The sequence below is a fragment of the Cuculus canorus genome, chromosome 1 (assembly GCF_017976375.1).
Source record: "Cuculus canorus isolate bCucCan1 chromosome 1, bCucCan1.pri, whole genome shotgun sequence".
NCBI lineage: Eukaryota > Metazoa > Chordata > Aves > Cuculiformes > Cuculidae > Cuculus > Cuculus canorus.
Window position 1 is genome coordinate 29,387,365 of NC_071401.1, and position 20,625 is coordinate 29,407,989.

General features: G+C 39.3%; 1 protein-coding gene across 3 annotated transcripts in view; it reads right to left on the reverse strand.

Moving 5' to 3' along the window:
- FNDC3A (fibronectin type III domain containing 3A) overlaps nucleotides 1–20,625 on the reverse strand; it is a 124,992-nt gene that overhangs the window by 4,619 nt on the left and 99,748 nt on the right. For all 3 annotated transcript variants that reach the window (XM_054058764.1, XM_054058754.1, XM_054058772.1), the window contains 10 exons: nucleotides 15,333–15,471; nucleotides 13,407–13,475; nucleotides 11,951–12,069; nucleotides 9,879–9,984; nucleotides 9,620–9,795; nucleotides 8,394–8,507; nucleotides 4,650–4,799; nucleotides 4,281–4,564; nucleotides 1,997–2,206; nucleotides 450–616 (listed from right to left, as the gene is read on the reverse strand). In XM_054058764.1, the coding sequence (XP_053914739.1) occupies nucleotides 450–616; nucleotides 1,997–2,206; nucleotides 4,281–4,564; nucleotides 4,650–4,799; nucleotides 8,394–8,507; nucleotides 9,620–9,795; nucleotides 9,879–9,984; nucleotides 11,951–12,069; nucleotides 13,407–13,475; nucleotides 15,333–15,471 (1,534 nt within the window). The remainder of the gene's footprint in view (nucleotides 1–449; nucleotides 617–1,996; nucleotides 2,207–4,280; nucleotides 4,565–4,649; nucleotides 4,800–8,393; nucleotides 8,508–9,619; nucleotides 9,796–9,878; nucleotides 9,985–11,950; nucleotides 12,070–13,406; nucleotides 13,476–15,332; nucleotides 15,472–20,625) is intronic.

Genomic DNA, 20,625 nt, shown 5'->3' on the forward strand with positions numbered 1-20,625 from the left:
CAAAAGATTCAGATTCAAATGTATTCTTTCTACTATGTTTTCTGAACAACAACTAACAATTCATGTAGGTCTTTCTTGCTGGTTTAGGTATCGTCTAAGAGAAAGCAAGTAAAATTTGGTGAACGTCAATAGCTGCTATGCTTAGAATTATTCTAAACATGCCAGGGAGAATTTTCATTTCCCATTGCTGCAACAGCCTGGTCACTCTCTCCTGGGAAGCAAGGATTCTAAGTACATATCTTTTTATATCAAAGAATGGATAAATGCCAAGTCTCTCATTTTAGAAGAGTATTTTAGGCTTTAGGCAATTACACAAAAAGAACATTTCCCTACTATCCCTCCCTGCACTTGGAAACGAGCTTGGCATTCTAGAAACCCCAAATACAACACAATACCAAAACCAACTTGCCACACCACCACCGGCCAAATAAAAAACAAAGCCTCTTTACCTTTCAAGGCAGCTGGAATAGATTTGGGAGTAGTGAAAATGTATTCTTGAGAAAGAGGACCTTCACCAGCTTCATTACATGCCTGAATACAAAATTTATATGATGTTGACTCACTGAGTCTTTGTACTTTGTACGTATGACATGGTCCTCTGTATAAGGATACAAACCTGAAAAGGGAAAGCATATTTCAAACACAGAAAAGGACTTCCGAAATGGCTACAGTATTGCCTTGAATTCTATTCCCATAGTTTCCCAGAATCTAATGAGAGAAATATTTATTTCTGAGTTAGACAGTGTTCTAGTATTACTATAAAACAATAAGCTTGTTTCCCAGGGCCAATATTGTATTTCTCATGTCTTTGAAATAAAATCTCTTTTACTCAGAGTACTACAACAGTTTCTTGGCAAAAACGTTTCTAAGCATTTTCAGAAACCCTTCTGCACTTGAAACTATGGGAAAAGATCTCGTCTCTCTCTCTGAGCTGTGTACATGCTTATTTTGGCCACCTACTCCCCCAATATCTTCAGCTTTTCAAAATTAGGTAACAAGATTTTAGCTTTTTGCACCTTTGCAACTCTCCCTTACTATACCTAAGAAAGGGTCATGGATCCAATGCATCTTGTACATTGTTGTCAGAGATGTGTGACTAACGAGGCAGACTCAGATCTGCACTGGAGGGCAGAGTCACACTTGCAGTGCACATGAAGTCCCATTCTGAGAGCTTTGTAGACAGTTCACTCTTCATCATGTTCCAATTCTTATACAGACTAACCTTGGCAGCTCTCATTTGATTTTCAATCATGGCTCCCCAGGACACAGCCCAAGTCTATCTCTTTCTGCACGGGTTACCATAGACTTAGACTTTTAAATTTATAACAGATGGTACCTGCATGTGACCTAGTCTTTGGTAATGGCAATGAATTTCCTTCCAGTTAAGAGTCTAATTTCTTTTCCTCCTCACAGCAGAGCAATTTTGACTAGCAAATCTATTTTGTCTCACTGTCAAGCTAAAGCTACTCAGAGATTCAGACACAGTACACAGAGCAGCAGCACTGTTCACTTTACCATCTAGGTGAGGGTATTTGATGTACCACCTCAGCTTGCACTCTGACTTAACATGAGAAAAACGATCCCTTAAAATAATAATTTATACTACACGAGTTTATTTTCCACTAAAAATAACTGCATATAAATACAACAGAGTAAAGAATTCACCCCTTCCAAATCAAATACATAAAATCCGCAAGACTGATCAGACTTGATACTTTGACAAAATACTTAACCAAAAAAGAAAGAAAGAAAAGGGTGCCAATATGAAATATTTCATTAAACTCTTCCTACTGAACTGTAAATAAAAAACTACGACGTTTTTAATCCTGTACTTCCCAGCATGGAATACTAGAGACCTTCTTGCCTTGCCAGACGAGATGACCTCCTAGGTCTGTGGTAAATTCAGCAAAGCATATGGAATTTTGCCCTTTGCTGCCATCTCCCAAGCATCAGACCACAGCGATACAGGCCAGATTAAAGCGATGCCAAGACCAACCTTCCATTCTTATCCTCCATTTGAAGGTGGTACTGAATGGAGTCAGTTAATGCTTTTGCAGTTCCCTCTCCCCACTTCAGCTTGAGAGTCTGAGAACTGTATGCAGCACATTCCAGGCGAGGTGGATCCGGGGGGAGAGGCTTTGTTTTCAGTTTTATAGTGTGGCTGAAAGGACCTGCTCCAAGACTGTTAAGGGCTTGAATTCGTACTCTGGTATTTGGAAAAAAAATAAGAGAGAATAAATTAACTTGAAATTAGATTCTAAGAAATAACAGGTCATTTCCACCACTGACATTCAAGAGAGAATAATGGTACAACTAAATGGTATTTCTACAATGAAGACTTGTATCAATATTATGCTTTGATAGACTGTCATGAATATGCAGGAGTGTCACTTTCTTTGCCACACTGTAAGGAACTAGATTGACTCAAAATAAAAACACGTTAGCATATTTGCATGATTGACATTAGTGAAAAGATGCCAAAGCTCCATCAGTGACTTCAAGAGTGGTCCATCTTCCTGAACCTGCAAGTCTTGTGCCAACATTTTTGACAGCCACACAGGAGAGATGAGGGAAGGTAAAAAATCCCCACACCCAGAAGAGGTGAATCCATATCTTTGGCTGTTACATCAGATGAGTTCAAGGGTAACTACAGGATTTTTATGGGCTCTTTAGAACAGGTTGGATTCATGTGAAAATAAAGTAAGGTGCAGAGCCACCTCTCCTGCTGTTTTCACTGGTAGCATATCTCTGGGTGCCTGCAAACACGAGTCATCTTGGGTAAGCTTGGAAAAGGAGAGGAACAAATCATAAGTAGTCAAAGGACACGTAGCTGAGTGGTTTGTACAACTTGAAATTCAGGGATAATTTGTTTTTTCTTTTTGGTACTCCATGGAAAACAATGCTGGCATTAGGTTTACAAGTAAGAATTAAAAGAACTTGACAAGAAATGTATTTCTAAAAAGGAAAAAGCAGAAAACAGAGAAATATATATATATTTCTATACATAGAAATATATGTATATATACATATCTATACATATCTTACAGGAAGTCGCAGCAAGCAAAGTGTGTCTAATCTCATTTTGCAGACAAACATTTGCCTGCCTAAAATAGTATCTAGGTAAAATGGAAAAAAGTAACCACAACGATCAACTTAGGAAACAATCAACCAAAGAATTTAAAAATACAGAAACATAAATGAGTGTACAGGCTTATGAAGAAATATTTCTCCTTCACTACAAAAATATTTAACACTACGCTAACTTATTATAGCACAGCACTAAGCTTAATATACGCAAATTTTTATTTGCACAGAGTTGACAATGTATTCTATAAAAGCACTTTTGTGGGCTGAAATACAGAAGTACCTCTGCATTAGAAGCTTTTCTTCTTTTTCAGTTTGTTGACACAGAAGGCAATGGCTCTTCAAATTGCCAGCATTACTGTTAAATACTTACAAGGCACAGGGAAACACTGCAGTCTTACATACAGGATTAAAAAAGTAAAACCAAAACTTCAAGGATTCAGAAAATTGCATAGCCAGATGATATCCTTAACTATAGTGAAACCAGTGTGGGCTTAAATTCCGACCCCAGTGAGACTGACCTTCTCCTTTAACACTGAGAACATGTTTTTGTAACAGGAATGCAGAATGCTTTCAGGGAGAATTATGGACCTTATTCATATTTTCAGTAACCCTTAGGGCCAAACTTAAGGGATGATTTTAGTAACTAAGATTCCTGAAAAGACATTTAAAATTGATTGATAGATTTCCAAATTAATATTCTACATGCTGATTGCCACGCAAACGCCCACTATTTCTGCAGAAAAGGCACTGTCAGTTGCAATGAGCTGTTATTAGATCAGACAATTCAGTCAGTAAAGACTGGACATAGTCTCTCCTTGGATGGATTTCATCTTGTCATATAGATTAGAGGCCATCTATCTATGGGGCAGACAGTCAACATAGTTAAAACAGTTACAAATCCAGATCTGTAATCTGAATTCGGCCAAACTGACATATCAACCAGGCAGATACAACAACACCACAGCAAAAAATCTAACGGAAATGGTTAGAATTTTCTAAGAGAAAATAAAACCAGCACAGTTCATCTACTTACAATGATCACCATTAAAAGCTCCCATTTGCTCCATGACTATGTACTAATGCTTCTCTGAGAGTAATGCAGAGAATTAAAAAAAACACAAGGAAACAAACAAATGAAGAATCTGCTCTTGTGGAATAAACAGTAGGCTGTCAAGTAGCTGTGCGCGGCATACCTGTAGGTAGTATCTGGCTGTAAGCCATCTATAAAATAGGTCAGAACCTTCCCAACAGTTATTGGCTGCTTATCTCCAAAGTCTATGCTGTAGCCAAGGATTTCAGATCCATGGTCGCAAGGCTTTTCCCAGCTTATAGCAAGGCATGTGGAAGGAGAATAGTGTGGACTTTCAACTTCATCTTCACTTAGTCCCCGAAGAGAAGTCACAACTGCAGGTACAGAGGCTGGAGTCATACATGCCACTACTTCACTGAAAGGGCCTGCACCTGCCCCATTCACTGCCTGCAAATGCAAAGTACACCATGTTTTTATGGCAGAGACGACTGCCATTTCCAGATTTCACTAACAAACGGTGTCAAGTCTTTACCTGAACCCTGCAATAGTATATAGTGGCAGGCAAAAGTCCTTTCATTTCACAGCTGAGCCCAGGCCCACAATAGTAGATCTGCATGCATCCTTCCACGCCACCCCACTCCAGTCGGTACTCCGTGATGTCAGCTCCGTTACTCACTGGAACCTTTAGAATGGATACAAATAGTTAGAAGTTAAAGTCACTGACCAAAAAAATTCAACCAAACTCACTATATCTATATTGCTTTTTTCACAGGAATGTTATCCTCCCATTTCTGTTCTGACTTAATGTAGCACAATACAAAAAAATCAGTGCATTACTGGCCTTGAGTCACCTATACTTTTAAAGCACTACTTCCTTTGCAGACAACAGCATACAAAGTAAGTGTGTGTGATTTCAGTTGCTTAACTACAGAGATCATTTAGCATGCAGCATTTAGCTTAGTAGCCTGAAAGGTCAATGGCAAGAGATCAGTCTTCTTCAGAGGGTGATCTAGGGTACTAAAGTTTTCACTGGCTGGTTCTATAGCACAGGGATGACAATATGCAAAAGCACACCGGTCTGCTAGTGTCTTCACATTCCAGATCAAAGGACTTCTCCTTTGGAGAAAACCATGGCTCTTGTGCATGAAAACTAGGTTGTAAACATAGTGGGAAGCAGGAAACTGCGCATTCTGTCTCTTTCCAAAATAAAGTTGTGAAGCAACTGGGACAGGCACCTAAGCACCAACATTGATGTGGGCTGAAATGCCTACTCGAGTAGCCTATTCTTCCTCACTACCTGCCCTAGGATCCAAATGTAGCCTTCCCAATTTTAGGAGTCGAATGGTTTTCATACTCCTTAGAAATAATAATTTGAAGTGCAATTAAAATCATGTGTACCAGTGCCAGACTAGGACGTGAAACTATAGAAAGATATCAGCAGCCAATAAAACAGTAAAGAAAAAAACCAACCAAAAAGCCAAAACCTCCATCCCAAATCAATAAAAAAAGTTTTAGATCACAAAGAAAATAGAAGAAAAATGCTGCTGGTGTTATAGACTAGATATTCTAAGACAGCAGTCACACTGAGGTGCAGATAATAACTGCTCCAAAATGTGTTTTTTTCTTTCCTCTTCCTTTGAAAGAATGTATTTACTGCTTTCAGCATCAGGCTATGTGAAGATACGCAACTGAATAAAAATAGCATTTCACAGGATAACATCCGATGCTCCTAATCTGTGACTGACAGGGACCCTCTTTCCCTTCTCTAATTTACAATGATATGTGTTTGGTCAGAGAATGCAGCTGTGCAACCGGCAGTGAAGATGGAGTAACTTCTCAACGTTACTGCTGTTGCTGCTGCAGATCTAGTAGAATTAACCTTAAGAGAAGTAGGGGAATTGAGTCATCAAGTTCAGGGATGACAAGAAATGGAGAAGTGTTCAGTATGGTGAAGGGTATGGCTACCAGAGGAATTTCAATAACCAGGATGTGATACAAAACTCAGGAAGTTCGATGAAGACAAACACGACTGCGAAGACCTGGAACTGGAATAGAACAGTACAGGCTGAGGAGCAACTTTTCCAAAAAGGAACCTGTATGTCCTGGTGAGTGAGCAGAACACGACTCAGCAATGTATGTCTCATGAAAGCCAAGTACATAACGGCTGTACAGGCAAAAGAACGGCAAGAATGCTAAAAGGAGTAAAGATTCCCCTCTATTCAGCACCTGTGAGGCTGCATCTCCAGTACTGTGTCCCACCTTGGGCTCCTCAGTACAACACGGACATTGACATGCTGGAATAAGTCCAGCGGATGGCTACGAAGAGGAAGTGCAACACATGACAAAAAGACAAAGTTTGTTTAATATCAAGTTGATAAGGCTAAGGGGACATCTTACTGCTGCCCTCAATTACTTACTAAGAGGGCATAAAGAAGATGGTGTCAGATTCTTCCTGATGGTGGGCACAGTGGAAAGAGAAGAGGAAAGACTCAACTTGCAGTAAAGATATTTTGACAGGACATAAAGGAAAAAAAATTCTACAGCATGTTTGAGTTTGCCCAGAGAAAGCTTTACTGGGCTGAAGAATCTCATCCTTGGAGAGAAGTAAAACTTGATTGGACAAGACCCTGAGAAACCTGACCTAAATTTTAAGTTAGGTCTGGTCTGAACATAAGGTTGAACTAAATGACACCTACAGGTCCGCTCCTACCTTAGTTACATTTACAGCCTGATTACAGACAGGCTGGATCGATGGGCTGAGGCCAATGGGATGAGGTTTAACAAGGCCAAGTGCAGAGTCCTGCATTTGGGACACAAAACTCCCATGCTGCGCTACAGGCTTGGGGAAGAGAGCGTAGAAAGCTGCCCAGCAGAGAAAGACTGGTGGGTGTTGGTCGACAGCTGAGTGAACACGAGGCAGCAGTGTGCCCAGGTGGCCAAGAAAGCCAACAGCACCTTGGCTCGTATCAAAACCGGTGTGGCCATCAGGACCAGGGAAGTGATTCTGCCCCTGTATTCGGCAGTGGTGAGGCCGCACCTCGAAGACTGTGTTCAGTTTTGGGCCCCTCACTATAGGAAAGACATTGAGGTGCTGGGGCGTGTTCAGAGAAGAGCAACGAAACTGGTGAAGGGGCTGCAGAACAAGTATTAAGAGCAGTGGCTGAGGGAACTTGGGTTGTTTAGTCTAGAGAAAAGGAGGATGACGGGAGATCTTATTGCTCTCTACAACTACCTGAAAGGAGGTTGCAGAGAGGTGGATGTTGGTCTCTTCTCCCAAGTGACAGGTGATAGGACAAGAGGAAATGGTGTCAAGCTGCGTCAGGGGAAGTTTAGATTGGACATTAGGAATAATTTCTTCACAGAAAGGGTTATCAAGCACTGGCAGAGGCTGCCCAGGGAGGCGGCTGAGCCACCATCCTTGGAGGTGTTCAAAAGGTGGTTAGATAAGGTGCTTGGGGACATGATTTAGTAGTAGACAGGTACGGTTAGAGTCTATGATCTCTAAGGTCTTTTCCAACCTAGTGATTCTATGGTTCTATAAAGCAGGCACCTAATGTCGGTCAAATTAATCCTACTTGAACACTGTAAGAGAATTCTTCAAAAAGCTTTGCCTTGTAGACAATTAAAAAGAGGTCCTCTGACATATCCAGTAGGAAGCAGAAACTCTCCTATTCAAGTAAAATAGATTTATCTTTTGTTTCTGTAGAGTTCTCTAACTCAGACACTTCACTCCATTTCAAGCCACTGAAAAGCTGTGTTTAAACAGTATTCCCAGATAGAACCTTCTTTTTTACTAGCTTAATTTTTATCTATTGCATTTTTTAATCAGATATCTAAATACTATGGGTTCATGTGAAGTCTGTGAGCCTTTTGGTACATTATTACTGATGTGATTACATGAAATAAAATTAGCTTATAAAACCAGCAAATGTACAATAATCTATTGTATTATGTGGATATATTTGCCCTGAGCAAAGGTAACTACATTAAAGAAAAATTTTAAGAACAGCCTGCATCACTCAGAAATGTGGTGCAGCAGTGGCAGCGAAACTCTTGAACAAAGGAAGTGAGTAAGATCTCAGATACCTGCAGGCTACAAACTTACAGCTGTCACATAATGGAATGATCAATGACTTTAGGGTTCTACATCCTGAGTACTGGATAATCCGTAAGTATGTTTAAAAATGTGATTAAAATATAGTCTTAAGCTTTTAAAGTTTAACTTAAAAATGTGGAAGACAATCATGTTAAGATAAGTGTAACATGGCACTCTTACCTCCCAGGACACCTGAGCACATGCAGCAGATCTGCATGCCACTTGCGGGGGCTTGCACTGATCTGGTGGTCCGGGTGCTGTAGTTACTTCACATTTTTCTGAATAAGGTCCAAACTATTAAAAAGGGAATTAATACAACTAGTTTGTAAGAATAAAATTACTTTTTAAATAACAGTTTGTAGTCCCTACAAACAGTTTCTACAGTAGTAGAAACATACAATAATGGCCTGAAACGTTGCATTACTTGCTTACAAAATAAATCCTTGTGGACTGTGGATTCAGGATTTATTTCAGCAGCTGATTGTTCTCCAGAAAAACTGCAAGACTCTACTTCTCTACAGCAAATGCAATCATAATAAATTTAACACTTGAAACTCCCAGGCAAACTGGAAAGTGCTATTCAAATCCTTTTAAAGTTATACGATGGCGGCACTGTAACAGCATACAATTTGCAACACTTATTTATATCTATCTAACATAAATAAAAGATTGAAAAGATGCTTGAGCTATAAAACACTTTGCGGGGTGGAGGCAGCGGGGAGAGAAGGAGAGGACAAAATGTCAGGTGAGTGCTTTAAAGCTTTAAGTTGCAGACCTCTCCACAAGCAGTGTCAACTGGTCATAATAGTTATCATGAAGAGAATGTTGTTGAACAAATGCAAGCAGCCTTGCCTCTCTGTCTTTGGATATGTCATTAAATTAAGCTTGGTCTACAGCAGCAATTGATTTAAACACATTTAATTCTCCAAATGCAGAAAATATTACATCTGATAAAACAGGCAATCAGAAATGAAACTAAACTAAAAAAAAAAAAAGAGTCAGGAAATGCTAATTATTTTGTTCTAGAACACCAGCAGTTGTAAAAGTAAGGGAGAATCAATTTACAAAGCTGTATACAGAAAATAATTTACTATGTCACTTCAAATATGAGCATTAAAATTGCAACAATGCTTTGATAAAGTACTTGGCATTCCCTAGCCATTTCCCAATGCTGTTATTCAGATATAAGATGTAATGAGTTATTTTGTCTTCCCTTCATCTAGAACCTCCTTTATTATAAATTGATGTTTAATGGCTCCCACACAACAATAAACTATGTGAATCAAATGACTCTGCATTAGGAAGTCCTCATTTTAAAAATACTGTTAGATGCTTCTTTTAAAAGAGAAGACCCTTAAATTAATTGCAGTCTCTGCAACTAGTTTCATTTCACACTGCCTCCTTACCCCAGTCTTGTTAGCTGCTCGCAGTCTGAAGTTGTATATCCTCCCTGGAAGAAGACTGCCTACTGTGCATTCAACATCAGAGCCTTGGTAAACCTCTCTGTGTTCATCCGTTTCTGTCTGAAACATTTCCAGACCGTAACATGTAATAGGTGAACCCCCATCTGCCTGAGGTGGTCCTGAAAATAAGAAAGAAAAGCTTAATTTTAACACATAACACATTTGGATCCCTTACATTCACTAACAGCTGTAACAGAATTACCCCAGCGCAGCTGAACTTCTCTTGCTCTTGGTCTACCCTGTAGCCTTGGAGGTTGGCATGGTCCAGGAACCACTGCTGGTGTCTGCACCGTTAAAGAATCAGATGCCTACACAGGAAAGAGAGACTAATGAAGTCACCTAGGCCAAAAAAAGCACTACTGATTATGCTAGAAGTAAAGGCAATTACTTAAGAAACATTTCTTCCATTTTTTGAACTATATTTGCAAATACATGAAGATTCTTAAGTGACCTGGCACATATTTCTCATAATGTCTATATAAAACATGCTACAGTAATCACACAACAGGCAAAATTAACTTTTGCTTTTGTGTTTTGGTACACATGGAAGGGGTGGAACTAGAAACAGTAGTTAAGTATCAGTGCAAACCTAGTATAGATGCTTAAAATAGGACATATTTAATGTAACCTCATTCTCTTTTCCATCAAACTCTTAAAACCTTAATCTCAGGGTTGCATACTTCTTTGTGCAAAAAACTTCTCAACAAAGCAAAAGTGGTCAGAAATGTCAAACAGAAGAGATTAAAAAACCCTGATATTTCAACTTTTTGATTGCTTAGCAATACTTCAAAGTGTAACAAACTTCAACCTCTGACTTGAAGTGTGTGCAAAAATACATGGCATAACAACACACAGCAGATGGTACTGACTATTCTGGGTGCAGACAGAAATGATTCAGAGGCAATGCGGGGTTATTAGCTTAAGTGCAATACAGAACAAACGCGAAGTCGGTAAGCCTTTTAGTTTACAAGAGAGACATATCTTAGAGTCTCATTTCACAACTTTTTTCTACATATGTTACAGAAAGAATAGATTGGTAGCTCTGCTGCTTTTCAGTTCCTTTGAAATGTGTTATCACACTAAACAACAGATGCTACTTAAAATGCAGAACATTTCGCAAGAGGCATATGTCCATGACAAGCTACAGAAAAGTTTCACTACATCTTTCTTTACTATTCCATTGATTGCTGACACCTCCAGAACGCAGCATGACTTTCTGAAAGTTATCTTCTCTTTGGTTCTCAAATAATGTTTATTCTAAACTAATGGGGTTGGCTTGTGCGAAAGGAGGTTGGTAGAGAAAAAGTCTGCAAAGACATACATGGATTTTTGGTGAGGTGACTGGGAAGGATGCTGCCTTCCCCTTTCCCCTGTACGACAGCAAGCTGAGCTGTGGCAAGAGGGAAAGCATTGCAGCTGAGCCAGCACTGACAGAATCCAGATTCATTCTGAAGACAAAGTGGCTGTGGGCAAGGATGCTTTTGCAGGAGATTTCTACATGGAAGAACACATAAAGTTCTTATAGTACAGGGAGGCTGGGGAAGAAATGGCAAACACCAAGAACACAAGGTTTTTAGTCTTCCAGGAGATAAGCTTGACTGTTAAGCCCCACTGGAAGTCTGTAGAGAACCAGGACTGGCTTTGTTACAGTTGCTGCTGGGAAGAGAGAGAATATAGCATGACATTTTGACACTGGAGGCTGAACTACACCAGAGAAGAGACAATCCAAGTGCGTGTGCATGTCATGCGTGTATATGAGGGAGCACAGTACGGCACACCAAATTGTTTGAGAATACTGAATGCGCACATTTTGATTGTAATCGAGGCAGCATGGGAAGAGACTACAATGTATAACCCTGTAAAGCCTGAGGAAACACTCTGTCACCCCCTGCCTGCTAGGCTGACTTGGCTGCTCAGACAGGGTACTCCACTGACCACATGGAAAACATTTAATTTACACTGCTGTCTTGGGACAGGCCTTAGGAAATGACATTGCATCAATGTATCACACAGGAAATGACATAGTATCTATTTCTATAAATAAGAAAAAGCACTTTAAACAAAATATAGCATCAGAAAAGAATATTCCCATTTATTTCTTAAAGAAATGGGCAGAAACTAGAAACACTGTACAACAACACTGGAAACTCTTCGAGGTACTAATTACAGCTATTTTGTTGTGCACTTTTGTACAGTATTTGCTTATTTACTACAGGATCAGATTTTCTTAAACAGAAAGAAATTTTATTTAGTAAAAATATGAGCTCATATTACCGTGCTTTGTCCTCCTTCCCCAACGCAATATACGCGTAAGCGATAGGAACAACCGGGATTTAGTCGGTCACACACATGTTCTCTAGCAGCTCCACTGTATATCATGTCCCATTTGTTTCCTTAAAGGTTAAGAATACATGAGCCATGAACCAAGGGGTAATTTGCCAGACTTCAGTACCAGCCACAGCAGGCATCCTAGCTCTAGTAAATAAGTGTGTGCTTGACATTTATATGAAAAAATAAAAGCTTCCTTTGAGTTTCCTGGAAAAAATCCAATCATTTAATAAAGACTGTTTGCCAGGTAAATTTGTCTAGATCTGCTGAAGTGAAATACCTTCTGTATTTGGCATCCACATTAACTAGGAGAGAATTTACTTTTTAATGAAGTAGATATTACTGGGCCAGCAAACACATTAAAACATCACAACCACGTAAATAGGGAAGATACAAAAGTAAAATTTCCATGGAAAAAGCTTTTAATTACAACATTCATTTTGCAGACTGTAACTACAGTTTACAACTGATAAAGCTCATTCCTGTATTCCTGAATGACCCAGCATGATCCGAAATACTGATTTCATTCCCTGCTGTTCAGACAGATTCCGAAATCAGAAACTCTTTAGCATTCTCCCTCTCTTTTTAAGAGATTAAGCAGGAAACCTGGGGACTTCTAATTAAATCTCTAACAACTCAATATACCACAGAATTAAGAGAACTAGGAATGAAACGTAATGCGCATCTCACTAAATCTCTGTGAAAGGCTCAGGTAAATCATAACAGAAGTGAATTAATGTGGACACACGACGGACTAAGGAAAGTGATAGACTAAGTATCAAAAGAACCGCAGCTGAGATGCCTGACAGGGCTACCATTACAATCTGGGGACAGTGAGTGCACTGTCTTATTTCGACACAGCACTGGAGACACATAAACTTCCATTCTCGATGTAACTGTGTTTCTGAATTTGATAAGGTTACTTAAGAGTTCTAGATTTTTAAATAGCTGCATGGCTTTACGGCCATATTAGAAATATTGTTAATTTTCCTTCTGTATGAAAGAACAGAAGAATAAATAGCAGAAAGAGTTATCTCAAGTGCATCACTCTTCTACTTCAGTAGCGAAAAATGGAGCACTAGTTTTTCTTTCATCTGTCACACATCCAACAATGCTCCGTGGCCCTGCCTTCTTGACCTAAAGTGCCTGAAATGTGTCATTCATTTCCAAAACAGAATACAACCAAGTGATAGGTTGAACACAGACCATCTGTTTTGACAGACTTCCATGGCATCTTCTAAGCCAGCAAAAAAGAAACTTGTATACAAGCATCAACAGTCCTATTTTTTTAATGGCAGTTCTTTGCAGTAACTTCCCCTATCAGAATACATCCTACTCTTCCAAGAGGCACACATACAAAAAAGCAAACAGTTGAATGCCACCACATTCTCCTAATACTTACCATTTAAGCCTTCAGACATTTCCACAACGTATGTATTTATTGCTGCTCCTCCATTGTCTTTTGGCGGATCTATAAAAAATAGCAATATTTCAACTAAGTGAGGTAAATTAAATGTTTTTGTAGCTTTTGAGGAGAATTTGCAAAAGGAAAAATCAAAAGCCAGCTGGGAAGGGGTGCACATTTTGACAGAGCGCCATAGCATCCTACTTTAGGGCAGCAGCAAAGCATTTCCTGCCCAGGGAAGTGATGGAGTCTCCTTCCCTAGAGGTGTTCACAAAGTGTGTTGGGGCATGGGTTAGTAGGCATCGTGGTATTGGGCTGACGGTTGGACTGGATGATCTTAGAGGTCTTTTCCAACCTTAATGACTCTATGATTCTATTTAAATCCTCCACCAGGCGAAGCTGCCGGGTCACAACCCTTCTACAGTGTGGTAAGTGAACGGGCACCTGGAAGATGCCATAGCAAACATTATATAGTTAGTCTGAAGTGCCATGTAAAGCTGCCTGGTTATGGTTTCAGGGACATAGATTCTAATGGTCCTGTAATTTGGACTGCAGATAGGAAAAGATTACCACACTGTCTTGCAAATAAGAGTATTTAAAAATTATTTAAGGTTAGCATTTCAAAACCCTAAGTATTTTGGGAGAGACCAGAAGTTAGAGGTTCTATACTGAAAACTTAAATCATTTAAATTTTTAACACACTGCTAGAAATTCAATGCACTATCCTTCCTGGTACAACATTCATGTACGAAATACGAACTTACAGAGCTACTTTTGACATGTAATACTCCTGCTCTCTCAGAGCTGACTTAGAAGAGTAGCAGAATTAAAATAATGTGGAAAACTGACATTTTTGATGAATATAAAGACAGAATGATACTTCAATACAGAAGGGTACTGCTGCCATAACATTATTACATCATGTATGCGCTGGATGAAACAGTGTTGGCTGTTGGGAAGGGTTACATATCCCATCATGCCTGATAAGTAAAATAAGACTGACTATCATCTGCCACACAGCACTTTTTTGGTTGGAAGGTAACATACTACTCCAAATGCAAACCAAAATTATCACGTTAATTATCACTCATTAAAAAAACAGACAGTTAAAGTCTATTAAAAGTCTATAAGGTCTATTAAAAAATTTTATAATACAGACATTTTAGACAGTTTTCGATTTACAAATTATATATTCCTAGTAACTTCAAATATTACATATCATCCATACAAGATCAAGTCTCAGGCCTTGATGTAGCAAAGTACTCTGGAAAGATATAAGGCTGGACTTGCTGAGTACTACTTATCCTCTACCAGCAGCTATCTTATTACTAATGCAAAATAATTAAACACACTATTAAGCAGAAACAGGTAATAAGTTTAATTACCCATGACACTAAATAAAACCTTTTAACTGTTTTGTTTTCTGCTAACAATACTGTTACCTTCTGTTTCACAGCACAAGGGTAAAAAAATCTGAGCCTAAGGAAAAGTTTTTTTACGATCCTGAGCAAATAAAAGCATCCATAAAAATAAAACATTTCAAAGAGATACGATGAACTTGGATCTTCTCTTATGATAAAAAAATAGAACTTTGTTGCTTCTACTTTTTGTGACAAAGAAACAGTTCTTAGTAGATAAACTAATACTCCTGGTTTTTAAATTATTGTGGTGCTCTGCAATAACAGTGCCTATTACAATTTGTATATTACTCTTCCTGCATAACTACAGTATTATATTGGCACTCGAAGTATTTTGAATTAATAGTTTTCTCTTAGTTCCATGAAAATGGATCATAATGGCTCAATTGACTGAAGCGTTACTGAAGTAAAATCTGTCCTTCTATGCACAAATATATATAAACATTTTTATATATGTTTAAAATACAGAGAGTGTAGTCTAAACAGAGTTAGACAACAATCTTACCCCAGGTTATTTTAAAACTCTGTGCATGAATTTTTCCTTTCACTGTGGGTTTTGAAGGCGCTCCAGGCTTGTCTGGACAAGTAATGTATTCTACTGTCTCACTTGGACTGCTTTTGCCTTCTGAGTTATAGGCAATGACCTGTAAATACATTAAAAGTATTATAGACAGAACAAACATGCCGGATAGTGGTATGTTATTCACTGTTAATAGTAATGTCAAATTAATTTATGTGTATAGGTAGCTATATAAGAAAATATCACAAGAATTCTGATATATCACAAGTTCTGATATACCTTCATTTTACATTTAGGACCATAGTTAGACAATCACTATACTGAAACTAAAAATTCCTGAAAATTGCCAGGAAAAAGGTCCAAACTTAAAAAACCCCTAGTAATTATGATGCTGAAAAAAAAATAAATTCAAAATTTACACCTCAACTAACTTTCCATATCCCCCAAATTACAAACATTGGTGTATGAAGTTTGGCTTCTACTTAGGACACTTAAGAGCTACCTGACTGTAAAATGTAATAAGGACACGCAAATCTCATTGACATTAATAGAATCTGCAAGTGCTCAATACAATCCAAGCCACTTTATTTGAAGTCATGGATCTGAAAACTTGTTTTTTTAAAACTATCTAAGCTACTCAGAAATTAGATCTAAGAACTACTGGTTTCCATTGCAGTTGCACCATTTATTGATAAAATCTACACATGAGAAATAAACTTCATAAAAGCACGGAAACAGAGATGATGAAAAAGACAGCAAAGAGGCCACTTTGAAACTTTCACTGAAGGAACTTGTAAGTATTATAATTCTAATTGCAATTCTTTTCCTACGGAGGTCAAAATATTTTCATGATTCTTTACTAACTGCTGAAAAATTGCAATAATCGTGATCAATTAAGTAGTGCTCGCACGTTACTATGGTACCTTCTTTTAAGGAAATGCACTCAGAGGTAAAAGTGTTTATATGGGTAAGTTGTATTAAAAACAGCAAAAGTGACATAAATTCTTCAGAAATTATGGCAAAGGTTGTAATGGAAGTTATTTATATACACATGAAGGGCAAGAGGGTGACTAGATTTATCAAGGACAACTCATGTTCAACCAACCTGAGCGCCTTCTATGATGAAAGAACTTGCTCAATACGTGAGGGGAGATCTATGGACATCATCCACCTCGATTTTAATTTGACATGGTCTCCCGCAACGTCCATGTAGACAAGCTGGTAACATAGACAGGACAGATGGACCACAAGATGTGGAAAACCTGGTAGAACACCAGGCTAAAAGGGTGGTGGCTAATGCTTCAAAGGCAAATTGGCAGCTGCTCATGATTCAATTTCCTCAAAAGTCAATATAACATCAGATACTAATCAATATCTTTAGAAGTGATCTTGAAGACAAGAATGACTGTACAATCCCCACGTTTGCATGTGGCACTAAACTAGGAGTAGAGAGAGGTATGCTGGAAGGAAAAGCCACCACACAGACAGACTTTGACAGGTTGGAAGTCTGCATCAACAAGAACTGTGTGAGTTTTGACTATGGCAACTATGGCAAATGTAAAGTCTTGCACGTGGGATGGAATAATCCCAGCAGCAGTAGAGCCTGGGGTCTGACTGGATAGTCAGCTTCTCTTTTTTCAGCTCTGCCGAGAAGCACCTTGGGATCCTGATGGAGAGCAAGCCAAATGAATCAGCAAAGCACCCTGGAGTAGCAAAGGCAAATTGTTTCATGGGCTGCACTAGCAAGAATTTAGCCAGCACAGCAAGGGATGTGATTACGTCACTTCAGTTAGCACATTTTAGGCTGAAACACTCCATCTAGTTTTGGTCTTCCCAATACAAGACAGACACCGAGAAGAGGGCAAGGATGATTAGAGGGTTGGAGAACCTGACACACAAAGAAAGATTCAAGAACTTGGGTTTACTCTGCTAAAAAAAAAGTTCCATTTTGGGGGGAATTTAATCAGTCTTCCAATACCCAAAAGGTAGTTACAACAGAGATAAAGATATTCTCTTCATAAGGACCTGTGATGACAGGACAAGAGATAATGCGCATGAATGCATTAGGGAAAATTCTAGTGGGATACAAGAAATTAATAACCATGAAAACAGGCTGCTCGGAGAAGTGGTGGAATCTCTCTTGCTGGAAATACTGCAGTTTGAGCTTGACAGGGCTAGGACAGAGTTGAGTTGCCTAACCTAAGGCCCTGCTTTCCATACAAGTTTAACCCAGATGATCCCCAGAAGTCCCTTCCAACCTAGACTTTCCTGTGATTCTAGGAAAACAAACTGCTGTTATTCTTCACATTTTTTTTTTTTGCATCTGTAGTTAGTTTACTACTTACTCCCATTTGTTTCTAGCAAAACACCTGAATAACCTAAAAAAAAGGATTTTGCTTTTCTATTTGTTTCAAAAACAAGCAGAATAAAACGAAAGCTGTAATGTTAGCACAGACTGAGAAAAGGAAAAGTGAGCTAATGTCTCTCAGACATTAAGTCTCTCGACACAGTTTACAAGATTAACAATCATCTGGTTGTCTTTGTGCCCTTACAAATGAAGTTAAGCAGGCACAATTAGCATTTACATACTATAATAAGATTTCAATGGTTATAAAGCTTCTTTCAAAAGCCTTAAGGAATATTACTACTAATTAAGTCTTTCCCCTGTATAATAAAAATTAAAGACCTGATTAACACATTTGTTTCTCCTTTATTCCCTGTGAATGAGTGAACAGAGACTTCTGTTTACTGTTTTGTTATGAAAAATAGGGTATAAACATAAGATTTTTTTTTTAATTAATGACAAATTTAGGATCTTTCTGTTGACTATATATTTACTAGTAACATGTATGATTAACATGTAGGATTACTTCCAAAGGAAAACTACAATCAAATCCCGCAAAAGCTAGCTGTGAGGTAATTAGCTGGTTTTCAGTTTAAGTTCATTGTGTGGCCATAACAAGCTTAGCTTGGTACAGTCCTTGGAACACAATGTATAGTTTCAATTATTTATATCTTAAGTTATGTAAAAAAAATCCGAGTACTGTAGGATTAATCTCTATCATAACTTTTTCTGCTTAAGAAAGTAATCATATTCAAAAGCGCAAAATACCAGTTATCATTTGAAAAAGGCTACTTACATGTTTTAGTGTTAACTCAAAACAAACCAACCAATCTCTAAACTGATACCTTTCACATTGCACAGAAATGCTTTTCTTCAGCAGTTCCCAGTTCCTCCTTATGAAATAGTATTTTAGGCATATGCAAAATGGCAGCTATCAACGTTTTTACCTTGCAAGCAGAGATGAGATCATTCTGACTGCTACATGCTGTGGGACATGCCTTCAATTTTGCTCCCAAACCCCTGCCAGCTGTTCAAGAATGACTTAGAACATAGAACAGCGCAGGCTGGAAGAGACCTGAAAGATCATCTGGTCCAACCTTTCAGGAAAAAGGGAGCCTATACGAGACTACCCAGCACCCTCTTCAGTTGTGTCTTGAAAGCATCCAGTGATCAGGAGTCCCAACATGTCTCTGGGGAGGTTGTTCCAGTGGTGGATTATGCTCATTGTAAAGAATTTATTTCTTCAGTTGAGGTGAAATCTGTCCTAGTGCAACTTGTACCCATTGCCCATGTCTCCTCCATGTGGTTCCCTGCAACATAAGAGCCTCATTCCTCTTTGTAGCTACCCTTTAAGTACTGGAAAACTGTCCCCCCTTAAACCTTCTCTTCTCCAAGGAGAGAAGCCCTAACTTCTTTCCCTACAGGACAGGTTCTCCAGCCCTTTGATCATCTTAGTGGCCCTCCTTTGAAATTTCTCCAGTTCATCTGTGTCTTTTTTGAATTGTGGGGACCAGAACTTGACACTGTACTCCAGGTGTGGCCTGACAAGCACTGAGTAGAGTGGGATGATCACATCTCTTATCTCTGCTAGCAATGCACCCACAGATGCAGCCCAGGATCAGATTTGTCTTGGTTGCTGCAGTGGTGCACTGCTGATTCACGTTCAACCTGTTGTTCACTGGGACTTCCAGGTCCCTTTCAGCAAGGCTGCTCCCCAGCCACACAGATCCTAGCCTGTCCTGGGCCCTTAGTTATTCTGACCCAGGTGCAGGACTTTGCATTTGCCTTGGTAAACTTCAAATTGTTCTTGCTAGCTCAGTCTTTTAGCCTGTCCAAGTCTCTGTAAGATGCCTCTCCCTTCTGATGCGTCCACCTCTCCACTTTGTTTGGTGCCACCAGCAAACTTGGTGAGGATGCTTTCAATCCCATAGTCTAGATCATTATGAAGATGAGCAACTTGGGGCCCTGGACCAGTCTCTAGGGGATCCTACTTGTGACAAATTGCCAGCACGAGTAGAAACCACTGATCACCACCCTCTGAGTGTGGCCTGTTGATCAATTTTCTACCCATCTCACGGACCACCCATCCAGTCTGTATCTTGCCAGTTTGTCCAGGAGAAAGCCATAGGAAACAGCGTGGAACGCTTTTCTGAAGTCCAAGTATACAACACCCACTGCTCTTCCCAAACCATCTGAAAGCGTTGATCAGGTGATCAGGTTAGTCAGGCACCATTTGCCTTTGGTAAATCCCTGTTGGCTTCTTCCAACCACCTGCTTCACCGGGCTCATAATAATTTCTGTTCCACTTGTTCCATTACCTTCCTGGGGACTGAAATAAGACTGACAGCCCTGTAGTTTCCTGGGTCCTATTTGGGGCCTTTCTTGTAGATGGGCATGACATCTGCCTTCTTCTGGTCATCAGGAAATCCTCTGATCTCTGTCACTTTTCAAATATTATAGGTAGTGGCCTTGCAAGGTCAGCCACTTCTCTTAACATCCTGGAGTGGATCCTGCCTTGGCCCATAGATTGATGTGGGTTGTTGCAAGAGGCCACAGCCCAGCCTTTCCTCCACTACTACTGCGTTGACGCATGCGCTGTCACAGCTACTTGATCCTGTGATCTGGGATCCAGCTATGCCAGTAAAGACACAGGCAAAGAAGATATTGAGAATCTCTGCCTTACTGGCATTATTAATAACTTGTGTCCCTGCCCAGTTTAGCAATAGGCCTATGTATGTCTTCCCCGTGCTTCTGTATCTGAAGAACCCTTTCTTGTTGTTCTTGACATCTTTGGTCAATTTCAGTTTTAGCTGATCCTCAGATTTGCTGACTGCAACTCTGCATGTCCTAGCAAGGTTCTTGTAGTCCTTGACAGCTATTCGTCCGCCTTTCCAAGCTGGTATGCTTCTTCTTTTTGCATTTAACCACAGCCAA